Source organism: Mobula hypostoma, chromosome 15, assembly GCF_963921235.1.
Source record: "Mobula hypostoma chromosome 15, sMobHyp1.1, whole genome shotgun sequence".
NCBI classification, from domain to species: Eukaryota; Metazoa; Chordata; class Chondrichthyes; order Myliobatiformes; family Myliobatidae; genus Mobula; species Mobula hypostoma.
The window spans coordinates 71,455,019-71,468,451 of record NC_086111.1 but is presented as its reverse complement, the minus strand read 5'-3'; the positions used below and the strand labels follow the sequence as shown (position 1 = coordinate 71,468,451).

The 13,433-nt window shown below is 45.3% G+C and overlaps 1 protein-coding gene across 2 annotated transcripts in view; it reads right to left on the bottom strand.

The window, feature by feature from the left end:
• Positions 1 to 5,501: 5,501 nt before the first annotated feature.
• The window catches only part of podxl2 (podocalyxin-like 2), a 63,904-nt gene continuing 55,972 nt past the window's right edge, over positions 5,502 to 13,433 (bottom strand). For both annotated transcript variants that reach the window (XM_063068234.1, XM_063068235.1), the window contains one exon: positions 5,502 to 12,928. In XM_063068234.1, coding sequence (XP_062924304.1) covers positions 12,722 to 12,928 — 207 coding nt within the window. In that variant the 3' untranslated portion in view covers positions 5,502 to 12,721. The remainder of the gene's footprint in view (positions 12,929 to 13,433) is intronic.

The following is a 13,433-nucleotide window of genomic DNA, read 5'->3' as shown; positions in this document are numbered from 1 at the left end:
GCCGCGACGCAAGCCTGTCACAGCGCCGTCGCCCGCCGGGAGGGGGGAACAGGTCCTCCAGCTGCAAATCCTGTCACAGCGCCATCGCCCGCCGGGAGGGGGGAACAGGTCCTCCAGGTGCAAATCCTGTCACAGCGCCACCGCCCGCCAGGAGGAGGAACTGTTCCTCCCGCCTGAGCCTGGGACGAAGCTCATGCCCTCACCTTACAACTTGCGATGGTTCAAAAAGGCAATGTGCAAATCATCTGCAGTTTCCTCACGTAGTGCGTAGCTTGGAGACACAAGGGACTCTACAGTTGCTGGAATCTGGATCGACGCACGATATGTTGGAGGAACTCTGCTGGTCAGGCAGTATCTGTGGAGGGAAATGGACAGTTGATCTTAAAGCTGAGACCCTTGACCTGGACTCCAGAGTATTTGAAGGTCTTTGCTAGATGGGACTTTGGAACACACCGAACCTGGTAGGGGCTTTCTGAGGAAGGAACTCAGTTTAAATCCTGTAAGAGGACCACAACCTTGTCGTGGTTTGGAGGCTCTTGTGCCTCATTGGCCTGGAGAGCTATGCTGGCTGGAGTCAGGGGTTTATGCTTTGGCTTTTAGTAGGGTCACCCGGGCCCTGACTGGTCAAACAAAACTCTGTTATGAAAACAGTAATGACAAGTCCTTTTACATCTGAGTGTGACGGTATTCCTGAGACCCCACCTAGGACTTCCATGACTGACAGCAGTGAAAACCGAGCAGAAGATACTGACATGAAGAAAGCCCTGAACAATGCCAGAGATGGAGAACCTTCATTGCTGCCCTAATCGCCAGTGCCGTAACAGGCAGTAACACACACCTCTGTTTAAATAGTTTCTGTTTGCTATGTGAATAATTATACTGTAAAATAGGCAGTTTTCTGCAAGACCCCATCACTCTCTTCATCCTGCCCACTCCTATGTGATGCGGTCAGTACTAGCCTGCACTCTTCTCCTCTTCTGCCTATCACCTCCCAGCTTCTTACTTTAACCCTCCTTACCTGGTCTCACCGTTGTACAAGGCCTTGGTGAGACCACACCTGGAGTATTGTGTGCAGTTTTGGTCCCCTAATCTAAGGAAAGACATTCTTGCCATAGAGGGGGTACAAAGAAGGTTCACCAGATTGATTCCTGGGATGGCAGGACTTTCATATGATGAAAGATTGGATCGGCTAGGCTTATACTCTCTGGAATTTAGAAGATTGAGGGGGGATCTGATTGAAACGTATAAAATTCTGAAGGGATTGGACAGGCTAGATGCAGGAAGATTGTTCCCAATGTTAGGGAAGTCCAGAACGAGGGGTCACAGTTTGAGGATAAAGGGGAAGCCTTTTAGGACCGAGCTGAGGAAAATCTACTTCACACAGAGAGTGGTGAATCTGTGGAATTCTCTGCCACAGGAAACAGTTGAGGCCAGTTCATTGGCTATATTTAAGAGGGAGTTAGAATAAGGCCCTTGTGGCTAAAGGGATCGGGGGTATGGAGAGAAGGCAGGTATAGGGTTGTGATTTGGATGATCAGCCATGATTGTACTGAATGGTGGTGCAGGCTCGAAGGGCCAAATGGCCTACTCCTGCACCTATTTTCTATGTTTCTATATCACTTGTAACACACACACAACGCTGGAGGAACTCAGCAAGTCAGGCAGCATCTCTGGAAATGAATAAACTGTCAACTTTTTGGCCTGAGGCCCCTCATCAGGACTGGGAAGGAAGGAGGAAGATGTCAGAATAAGAAGGTAGGGGAGAGCAGGAGGACAAGCTAGGTGAAGCCAGGTGGGTGGGAAAGGTAAAGGGCTGGAGAGGAAGGAATCTGATAGGAGAAGAGAATGGACCATGGAGATAGGGAAGGAGGAGGGTCACTGAGGGGAGGTGTTGAGGAGGTAAGAGGACAGAGTGGTGAATAGAAGAAAAGGGAAGGTGAGTAGGAAAAGGGGAAAAAAAACCAGAGGGAGAAATCAACGTCCATTTCATCAGAATGGAGGCTACCTAGACAGAATGAGGTGTTACTCCCCCACTTTGAGAGTGGCCTCAATGTGGCAGAAGAATTGGCCATAGACCAACATGTTGAAACGGAAATGGGGATAGGAATTAAAATGGTTGGCCACTAGGAAATTCTGCTCTTGGTCGATGAAGTAGAGGTGCTGGACAAAGTGGTTCCCCCAATTTATGTCGGGTCTCAGTAATGTAGAGGAGACCACATCAGGAACATAAAATACAATAGACGACCCCAACAGTTGAAATGCTGCCTCACCTGGGAGGACTTTTTGGGGCCCTGAATGGAGGTGAATGGGGAGGTGTAACATTTCTGTTGCTTGCAGGGATGGGTACTAGGAGAGAGATTAGTGGGGAGGGACAAATGGACAGGGGAATCATGGAATGAGCAATCCTTGCAGAAAGCAGAGGATGTGGCGGGGGGGGGGGAAGAAGAGGGGAAGTAAAGGTATTTTTGGTAGGATCCTGTTGAAGATGGTGGAAGTTGCAGAGAATGATGCAGAGGCTTATGGGGTGGTAGGTGAGGACAAGAGGAACCCTATCACTGTTAAATTGGCAAGAAAATGAGGTGAGTGTGGATGTCCAGGAAATAAAGAAGATGTGGGCGAAGGCAACAATCAGTCGTAGAGGAAGGGGAACACCATTCTTTGAAGGAGGAGGACATCTCTGGTGCTTTGGAAAGAAAAGCCTCATCCTGGGAACAAATGCGGCGGAGACAAAAGAACTGAGAAAAGGGTGGGAAGATGTAGTCAAAATAGCCATGGAAATCAGTAGGTAGGGACAGAGAGATTGAGGAAGGGGAGAGATGTCAGAAACGGGTCAAGTACATTTAAGGGCAGGGTGGAAGTTGGGAGCAAAGTTGATGAAATTGGCGAGCTCAGGACAGGAGCAGCTTTTGCCCTTCCACCATTAGATTTCTGAATGGACAATGAACCTCACTTTTTTTTTTTGGCTCACCTATCATTTGTCGGCATGGACCCCCACCCCACCCTTTTATTCTGACTTCTTCCCTTTTGTTCTGTCCTGGTGAAGGGAATTGCCCAACATATCAGCAGTTCATTCCCCTCCATAAATGGCTGCCAGACTCATTGAAGTCCTGAATCAGAATCAGGATTAATATCATTGGTATACGTCGTGAAATTTGTGTGAGTACAATGCACTGCACAACATAATAAATAAATATAAATTACAGTGAGATATATATATATATAATAAATGATTAGTGCAAAAAAAGGAAAAAATAGTGAGGTAGTGTACATGAGTTTATTGTCATTCAGAAATCTGATGGCGAAGAGGAAGAAGCTGTTCCTAAAATGTTGACTGTGTGTCTTCAGGCTCCTGTATCGCTTCCCTGATGGTAGCAATGAGAAGAAGGCATGTCCTGGATGATGGGGGTCCTTAATGATGGATGCTGCCTTTTGAGGCATTGCCGTTCGAAGATGCCCTCGATGCTGGGGAGGCTCGTGCCCATGATTGAGCTGGCTGAGTTTACAACTTCCGGCAGCTTTTTCTGATCCTGTGAACTGGCCCCTCTGTACCAAAGGGTGATGCAGCCAGTTTCAATGCTCAGCATTTTGTGTGTGTGTGTTGTTCCGAACCCAGTCATCAGATCACAAATTGTTGCTTGGAATGAGTTCTCCAGGCTCGTAGAGTTTTGTACACCAGACAGCCTCTTGGCCAGGAGTCAGCGATTCTGTTGCCTATCAACACTAACCTCCCAAGAGGCCGCATCAGCAGCTTTGGTGTTTGCAAACATGACATACTGATTTTATATTACTGGGAAGGTGCTGATTTGAAGCACACGATGTACCCTGCAATCAGTAATCCCATCAGTTTGGCAAGCAATGAGGAGACCGGCGGTCCCTTGGTCAGTAACTCCCAAGTTCAAGGTCCATACAGGGGACAGTCATGAGGGCCGGTGGAACCCACCCCAGGTCACTGGGGTTAGAGGTCAAACCCATGGACAGCGAGTCCTGGGGTTGATATCCAGAGGTCAGAGAAGTCGAGAGATAGAAATCTGAAGATTGAAGACCCTGGGTCATTTTGTCCAGAGGCCTGACGGCTGCAAATCTGTGCCAGGTACTGGAGGTGGTAGGCCTGATGTTTTGTTGTTGCTGCTGTTTGTGTTGTTCTGCTGAACACTGGTCATTCTATGTTGGCACTGGAATGTGTGGCGACCCTTGTGGGCTGCCCCCAGTACATGCTTTGGTGGGTTGGTTGGTAATGCATTGAAGACCATAAGATAGAAGAGCAGAAGTAGGCCATTCGGCCCATCGTGTGTGTTCTGCCAATCATAGGCTGATCCAATTCTTCCAGTCATCCCCACTCCCCTGACTTCTCCCCATACCATTTGATGTCCTGGCTAATCAAGAACCTATCTCTACCTTAAATGAAGTGACCTGGCCTCCACAGCCACTTGTGGCAACAAATTCCATAGATTTACCACCCTCTGACTAAAGTAATTTCTCCGTATCTCTGTTCTAAATGAACATCCTTCAATCCTGAAGTCGTGCCCTCTTGTCCTGGACTCCCCTACCATGGGAAATAACTTTGCCATATCTAATCTGTGCAGGCCTTTTAACATTTGGAATGTTTCTGTGAAATCCCCCCTCATTCTCCTGAACTCCAGGGAATACAGCCCAAGAGCTGCCAGACGTTCTTCTTACAGTAACCCTTTCATTCTTGGAATCATTCTCGTGAATATTCTCTGAACCCTTTCCAATGTCAATATATCCTTTCTAAAATAGGGAGTCCAAAACTGCACACAATACTCCAAGTGTGGTCTCACGAGTGCCTTATAGAGCCTCAACATCACATCCCTGCTCTTACATTCTATACCTATAGAAATGAATGCCAACATTGCATTTGCTTTCTGCACCAGTGACTCAACATGGTTAACCTTTAGATTATCATGCACAAGGACTCCCAAGTCCCTTTGCATCTCTGCACTTTGAATTCACTCCTCATCTAAATAATTGTCTGTTTATTTCTTCCACCAAAGTGCATTTGAAGCATCTCATGTATTTGTATATATGATAAATGAATCTGATATGTTGTACTTTTTATGAATAGTTTTGAAATATTCAAAGTGGGGTGACTCCTGTCAGCAGAAGAGATGCCTCTTCTACCCTGATCCACAGTTGGTGCTGCTCTCCAGTGTTCGCTTAGTGGAAAATAAACTGGATTATGTTCATCTGCAGCTGCACTTGCACGAGATGAGGAACTGCTGTGTGCTTGTTCTTGCAGAAACGTGGCTCCAGGACGACATCCATGCACCATCAGTCTGCAAGCCATGACGCTCAGGGACTTGGGTTATATTATTTTTTGTAACTGTGTTCTTCTGCTATTACAATTGAGTTATATGTGCTACGTGGTACTGTGTTTTGCACATAGGCAGAGGAATGATGTTTCATTTGGCTGTGTTCACATGTATGGTTGAAAGACAATTGCACTTAAACAGATCTATCAGCCAAGGCTTCAGATTGGCACCAACTTTATTTCAGTTAAAGTGATCATCTCCAAGAGGAATACAGCAGTGACTAGAGTAAGGAGGGCAAAGGTTGTCTAATTCGCCTTCTACTGTCCTGCTGATGACATGATACAATGACAGTTGAATTATTAACTATCACAGTGGTCAATCTCCCTAAATGATCTACAAAAAACACAACACAAGGTTTTAACCAAGTCTATTTGAACATTACCGCTCTGCTTGGGAAGTAATCAACATCGGCTGACTTACGGCAACGCCTCGTTTCCCAGTAAGTCAATTTGGAAGGTTCTGGTAAACATGAATGAAACAGAGACGAGGGAGGTGATCAGGGTACCAGTGAGGCCATAGCTGGAGTTCTGCTCTCCTTACTTGAGAGCCTTTGGAAGCTGGGCAGATGAGGTTGTACAGCACCAAAATAGGCCCATTGGCCCAAGTGGTCCATACTAACCCTAGCAACCTCCCTGCTTGCCACAGTTGCCTGCATAACCCTCCAAGCCCCGTCTCTGCGTCTACCTGCCCAATTGCCTCCTAAATATTGCAATCGTACCCAACTCAACCATTGGCAGCTCATTCCAGCTACTCACTACCCTCAGTAAAGAAGTTAAAGAAGTTACATCTCTGGTCTTTTAAATCTCTCCTGTCTTGTATCTGTTTTAGATTCCCCAACCCTGACTATCCACCTTCTCCATACCCCTCAGTTTTATAAACAGCCATAAGGTCAGCTATCACTCTCCTGTGCTCCAGGGATTAAAGATCTAGTGAGGCCAATCTCCCCCTATTATAGTCCAGGCAGCATCAAGTTCATCAGATACGATAGGGTTAGCTTTATGAGAAGGATTGAGTTGCCTGGGACTATACTCACTAGAAATCAGAAAATGAAGAGGTTGGATCTTATAGAAACAGACAAAGTTATGAAGATAAAGGACAGAAAGTTGTTATCACTGGTAGGTGAGACTAGAACTACAGGACATAGTGTCAAGATTCAGAGGAAGTAGATTTAGGATAGAGATGAGGAGAAAGTGCTTTTTCTAGAGAGTAGTGAATCTAGAATTTTCTACCCAGGGAAGCACTAGAGGCTACCTCATTAAGTATATTTAAGATACAGTTAGATTTTTGCATAGCAGGGAAATGAAGTGTTATGGGGGGAAAGGTCCATGGCCAAATCAGCCATATTCTTATTGAATAGTGGAACAGGCTCGACAGGCCAGATGGCTGACTCCCGCTCCTAGTTCATATATTCTTACGAATCTCTCATGTAGAGTCCCAGGTCAGAAGGTGACTTACTGAGATTGCATAGAATATTCTCCACTTGCTGTACCTTATTTGGGTCGATTTCCCTGCTTTCACTGGGACAAGTTGCTGTAGACTCCACTTCCCCTGATGTTGAAACAGTTTCTCTGTGCTCAGTTACATGATTTTCCCATTAAATAGGCTGTTTTCTGTGAGACCCATCACATTCATCGTCCTTCCCACTACCCTGATGAGATATGGTTAGTACTGGCCTGGACTCTGAATACAAGCACTACAAATCATTGCTTTTAATGTGTTCTACAAGCATGTAGGATTTCATGGGTGATGAGTTAGAGAATGTATACTCACCAACGCATTAACAATGATAGTACAGTACAGGCCCTTGTATAATGTGACAACCTTTTAACCTACTGTAAGATCAATCTAATCCTTCCCTCTAACAGCCCTCCATTTTTCTATCACCTGTGTGTCCAGCCAAATGTCCCTAATATATCTGGTCCCACACACCCACCACTCTTTGCGTTTTTAAAAAAAAACAAAAAACTTACCCCTGACATCGCCCCCACCTATACTTTCCTCCAATCACCTTAAAACCATGCCCCCGGTTTAGCTATTTCCACTTTGGGAAAAATTATCAGGAATATTTCAGAGTTTCCCTTTGGGAATGGAATAAGTGCTGTTTATTTTAGTGGCACTTTCTACCTCTTTCAGGGCTCCGTACAAATACACTTTCCCAAGACTGACACACTGGGATTGGGATCAGTATGGCTACGTACAAACACACCTTCCCAAAACTAAAAGACCAGGATTGGGATTCGGATCAGGATGGCTGGCTCCATACAACCCCAGGTCCAACGGGTGGGTTTCACCATGCCATGTTGTTCCATCTATTTCACCATTTTGGTTGAAGGCCATAACATCCTGCCACAAACTCCACCTGACAACTAAAACCCAATTACAAGCAATGTAAAGACCCCCCTCACCCTGAATATTCCCTTTCATCCCCACCTTCTATCAGGTAGAAGATTGGAAACACACAGCACCGGGCTCAAGAACGACTTCTCTCCCAAAGTTATCAGACTCTTGAACAGACCTCTTATATAATAAAATGAACTTTTCACCTCAGAATCTACCTCGTTATGACCCTGTGCCTTATTGTGTGCCTGTACTGCACTCTCTCAGTAACTGTGGCACAATATTAGACCATAAGGTACAAGAGCAGAATTAAAACATTTGGCCCATTGAGTCTGCTCCACCATTTCATCATGGCTGATCCATTTCCCTCTCAGCCCCAATCTCCTGCCTTCTCCCAGTATCCCTTCATGCCCTGTCTAAGCAGGGATCTATCAATCTCTGCCTTAAATATACCCAATTGTTTGGCCTCAGCAACCTGTGGTAACGAATTCCACAGATTGACAACCCTCTGGCTAAAGAAATTCCTTCTCATCTCTGTTCTACATGGACAACCCCAATTCTGGTAACATCGCAGGCTCACTCTGGTCTTAGACTTCCCCATCAAGGGGAAATGTCCTCGCAACATCCACTCTGTCAAGACCTTTCAACATTCAATATTTTGCATTCTGTTATTGGTTTTCCCTTTGTACTACCTCGATAATTTATTATTTATTTAGGGATACAGCGCAGTAACAGGCTCTTCCATACAGTGAGCCTGTGATGTGACCAACTAGCCTACTAAACTGTATCATCTTCGAAATGCGGGAGGAAATCAGAGCATCTCAAGGAAAGCCACACAGTCACGGGCAGAAAGAATAAACACTTTACAGACAACAGCAGGAATTGAACCCTATGCTAACCACTATGCTACCATGCCATCCATTTCTCTTCAGTGTCTACAGAGGAGAAAATCATGGTTGTTCAAGTGATAGGGGGGAAAAAGTGAAGATGTTTTGCAGGACATTTATATCACCAGGGATAAGGTATTTGCAGCATTACAGCACATTAAGATGGGTAATCCACCAGGGTGTGACCAAGTTCATTCTTGTACTTTGTGGAAGGTAGAGAAGACATTGCGGAGGCACCTGAGAAGATATTTCTTTCATTAGTAGCCAATGAAGTTCCCAAAGATTGGTAGGTGCCTAATGCTGTTCCGTTATTTAAAAAGGGTAGCTTTTTGTTATTAAATATTTGGTACCTTTGGCAAACAAAACATTTTTTTCTTTTTACCTTAGTACCTGTGACAATTATCATCATTACGTGCTATGTTGTATGATGTAGGTGGTCATGAGCTTTCCAGAACGAGAGGTCACAGTTTGAGGATAAAGGGGAAGCCTTTTAGGACCGAGATTAGGAAAAACTTCTTCACACAGAGAGTGGTGAATCTGTGGAATTCTCTGCCACAGGAAACAGTTGAGGCTGGTTCATTGGCTATAGAGGGAGTTAGATATGGCCCTTGTGGCTACGGGGATCAGGGGGTATGGAAGGAAGGCTGGGGCAGGGTTCTGAGTTGGATGATCAGCCATGATCATAATAAATGGCGGTGCAGGCTCGAGGGGCTGAATAGCCTACTCCTGCACCTATTTTCTATGTTTCTATGTTTCCATGACCATGATTGTTCTTGGCAATTTTTTTTACAGAAGTGGTTTGCCATTTGACGACTTCTGGGCAGTGTCTTTACAAGACAGGTGACCCCAGCCATTATCAATACTCTTCTGAGATTGTCGGCCTGGTGTCAGTGGTCACATAACCAGGACTTGTGATATGCACCAGCAGCTCATACAACCATTCACCACCTGCTCCCATGTCTTCACGTGACCCTGATTGGGGACTAAGCAGGAGCTACACCTTGCCCACAGGTGACCTGCAGGCCAGTGGAGGGAAGGAGCATCTTACACTTCCTTTGGTATAGATGTATCTCCACCCCACCACCTGTGACAATAAGAATCCAAAAACCATAGTCCACTGTGATTTTTTTCCCCACTATGTCAAGCAACTTTCTAGGTTTCATATTTGTGTCAAACCATTATTTTCAATTTCTCAGTTATACAACTTCTGCTAAGAGACAAAAAATGACCTTGCACCTCACTCAATGAGTGCATCTCATCATCAGCATTATTTCTTCAAGTTCTCTTCAAGGGTCTATTGTGACCATGATGGAAAGACATTAGGAGTGGGGTGATAGTCCATTACAAGTCAGAACACAGTTCATCAGGGACTCCCACCATCCTGGCCACATGCTCTTCTCAATGCTGCCATCAGGCACGAGATACAGCAGCCTACAGACCCACAACAACCGTTTCTTCCCCACTGCAGTCAGATTCTGGAACCAACCTGAAAAAGCCCTAACACTGCCTCAGACTATATATTTTTCACTCTCAGCTTTAGCAGTTAACAAAACACCATTACAGCACCAGTAACCCAGGTTCAGTTCCCACTACTGTCTGTAAGGAGTTTTTATATTCTCTCCATGACCACCAGGGTTTCCTCCAGATGCTCTGGTTTCCTCCCACATTCCAAAGACTTGCGAGTCAGTAGGTTAATTGGTCATGTGGGTGTAATTGGGTAGAGCAGGCTGGTTGAGATTGTTACTGTACTGTATCTTCAAATCAAATACTTGCACTATTATTGTTCATTTTGTTGTTGATTTTGTAAGTTATAGTAATTTAAGATTCTGTTAACTTATGTTTGTCCTCATCTTGTAATGTACTTGGTGTTGTAGATAGTGTGGAAGATTATCAAAGGAAAGAGACACTGACAGGAAGCAGAACAGACTGAGATCAATCTAGAAAAGTGTGAAGTGATTCACTCTGGAAGGTTGAACTTGATGGCAGAATACAGGGTTAATGGCAGGATTCTTAACAGTGCGGAGGAGCAGAGGGATCTTGGGATCTGGTTGCCTCATTATGGGAAGGATGTGAAAGCTTTAGACAGGGTGCAGAGGAGATTTACCAGGATGCTGCCTGGATTAGAAGGCATGTGGTATGAGGATAGGCTGAGTGAACCAGGGCTTTTCTCTTTGGAGTGAAGGAGGATGAGAGGTAACTTGTACTTGGAGGTGTATGAGATAATAAGAGGCATAAGCAGAGTTGACAGTCAGAGAATATTCCCCCAGGTGGGAAGTGGCCTGTACTATTCTATGTTCTGGGCTGCTGCTGCAAAAAGCTCATTTTCACGGCATTTATATGCTACACAAACAAATGTGAAATTCTATCTTAAGGCAAAGCATCAGTAAAAGTGGTTACTGAACTACCACACTGTTGTAAAATCCCATCTGGTTCAACAGCATCTTTCACTGAATGAAATCTGCTGTCCTGACCTGAAGGAACAAAGCGGTATGGTAGCGTAGTGGTTAGCGAAACGCTTTACAGCGCCAGCAACCCAGGTTCAATTCAATCCAATGTCTCTAAGGGGTTTACACATCCCCTCCCTCCATGAGCGTGTGGGTTTCCTCCAAATGCTCCGGTTTCCTCCCACATTCCAAAGACATACAAGTTAGGGTCAGTGAGTTGTGGACATGCTATGTTGAAAATGGAAGTGTAGTGACACTTGTGGGCTGCCTCGGACTGTGTGGGTCATTGATGCAAAATGACACACTTCACTTCTGTGTTTCGATGTATGTGTGACAAATAAACCTAAACTAATCCTGCCCTCTGCAATGGCCTCAAGGACAGTAGGGGTGGGCAATAAAATATGAAAATGCACAACCAGTCGGTCAGCATTCAGGGAAGGAGAAACAAGTCAACGTTTCAGGTCAATGACCAAGGGTTGGGCAATTAATGCAGAGGCCAGGTCCTGTACATGAAGATCCTTGCACACACCTACTTTACCAGCCACATGAACTCCCTTTGTATAGACAATGAACCGGCTTCAAGTAAATCACAAACGCGAGAAGATCTGCAGATGCTGGAAATCTAGAGTACCACATGCAAAACGTTGGAGGAGCTCAGCAGGTCAGGCAGCATCTACGGAAAAGAGTGAACAGTGGATGTTCCGAGACAAGACCCTTCTTCAGGTCTGAGAGGGAAGATGGGGAGATGCCTGAAATAAAAGTGGGGGGAGGGGAAGGAGGCTAGGTGGAAGGTGATAGATGAAGCCAGGTGGGTGGGAAAGGTCAGGTGCTGGAGAAGAAAGAATCTGATAGGAGAGTTCACCGGAAGGAGAAATTGATATCTATGCCATCAGGATGGAGGCTTCCCAGAAGGAATATAGGATGTTGCTCTTCCAACCTGAAGGTGGCTTGAGTTTGACACAAGAGGCAGCCATGGATTGAAACTTCAAGTAATCTTGCCGCCCGAATTCAGAAATGTCAAAATATCAAAATACCCCAGATGTTACGCCAAGTTCTGTGATGGACCACAGCTGGTAACTGTTCTGCAGTTCCTGTTCCTCCTTGCATGGTACATGCCAACCCCGCCCCCCCCCGCCAAACTTCTATTTGCCAATCACTGATGATGGGGGCTAGATAGTGTTGGCTGCCCACTTCCAGTTTTGATCTTTGTATTCTGTAGATGCCACAGCACAAAGATAAAGGGGGGGGGTGTTGTAGATTTTGAAAGGCCTAGATAGACTGCAAGTGTGAAGGAAGTTTCCATTAGTGGGAGAGTCTAGGAGCAGAGGGCACAGCGTCAGAATAGAAGGACGTCCATTTAGAACAGAGACAAGGAGTAATTTTTTTAGCCAGAGGATGGTGAATATGTGGAATTCATTGCCATGACAGCCGTGGAGGCCAAGTCATTGGGTATATTTAAAATTGAGGTTGATAGGTCCTTAATTAGTAATGGCATCAAAGGTTATGGGGAGAAGGCAAGAGAATGGGGCTGAGAGAGAAAATCAATCAGCCATGATGGAATGGCAGAGCATATTCGATGGGCTGAATGGCCTAATTCTGTTCCTATGCCTTACACTCTTATGGATGCAGTATTCCTTACAAAACAACAGCACCTCTGTTGCAAAGTGCTTGGGTTCACCAAACAGTGAGAGCCTCTGCTCCAATCTTCAAGCGGTGCAGGCCCTTAAAGGTGTGTGTCCTCCTCAAAACTGTCCCCCTCATCTTTCGACCTTTTGTTCACCAGAGCATTCCAGCCTCCGGAACGTTCTATGGCATCGCCGTTCACGCTGGGCTTTTTCTCCTGCATCTCCACTGTGCTGTCTATCGTTATGTCCAGGGTTGGGTTGTCATGGCAACCATTCTCAACAAAATGGAGCTCCTCACCATGGGACTGATGGGAAGGAATTAAGTAAATAATATTAATATCATCAATAAACAAGAAATATCAAGATTAAACATTATCATAGTGGCATACAGCATAGAAATAGGCCCCTTGCCCCAACTCATCCTTAGCAATCTGATCACTTGTCTTATCTCTTCAGAATCTGCAGACAGGTATCAGAAATTTGCCTTATATGTTTATTTGCACACGTGGGAGAGGGCTGCAAGCCATTGTGAGAAATTCACCTCAGTTCAAGTCTGAAATAGGCAAAACTGCGTACAGGGAAAAGAAAATAGAACACAGAACAGTACAGCACCCTACAATGTTGTGCCAGAACAGCTAAAGAATAAATTAAAAAAAACCCAAAAACCAATCCCTCTTATCTACACAATGTCCATATCCCTCCATTTTCCTTATATTCATGTGCCTATCCAAACATCCCCTAAAAGCCCCTAACGTATTTGCCTCTACCACCATAGCAGGTGGCGCATTCCAGGCGTCCACCACTCTCTGA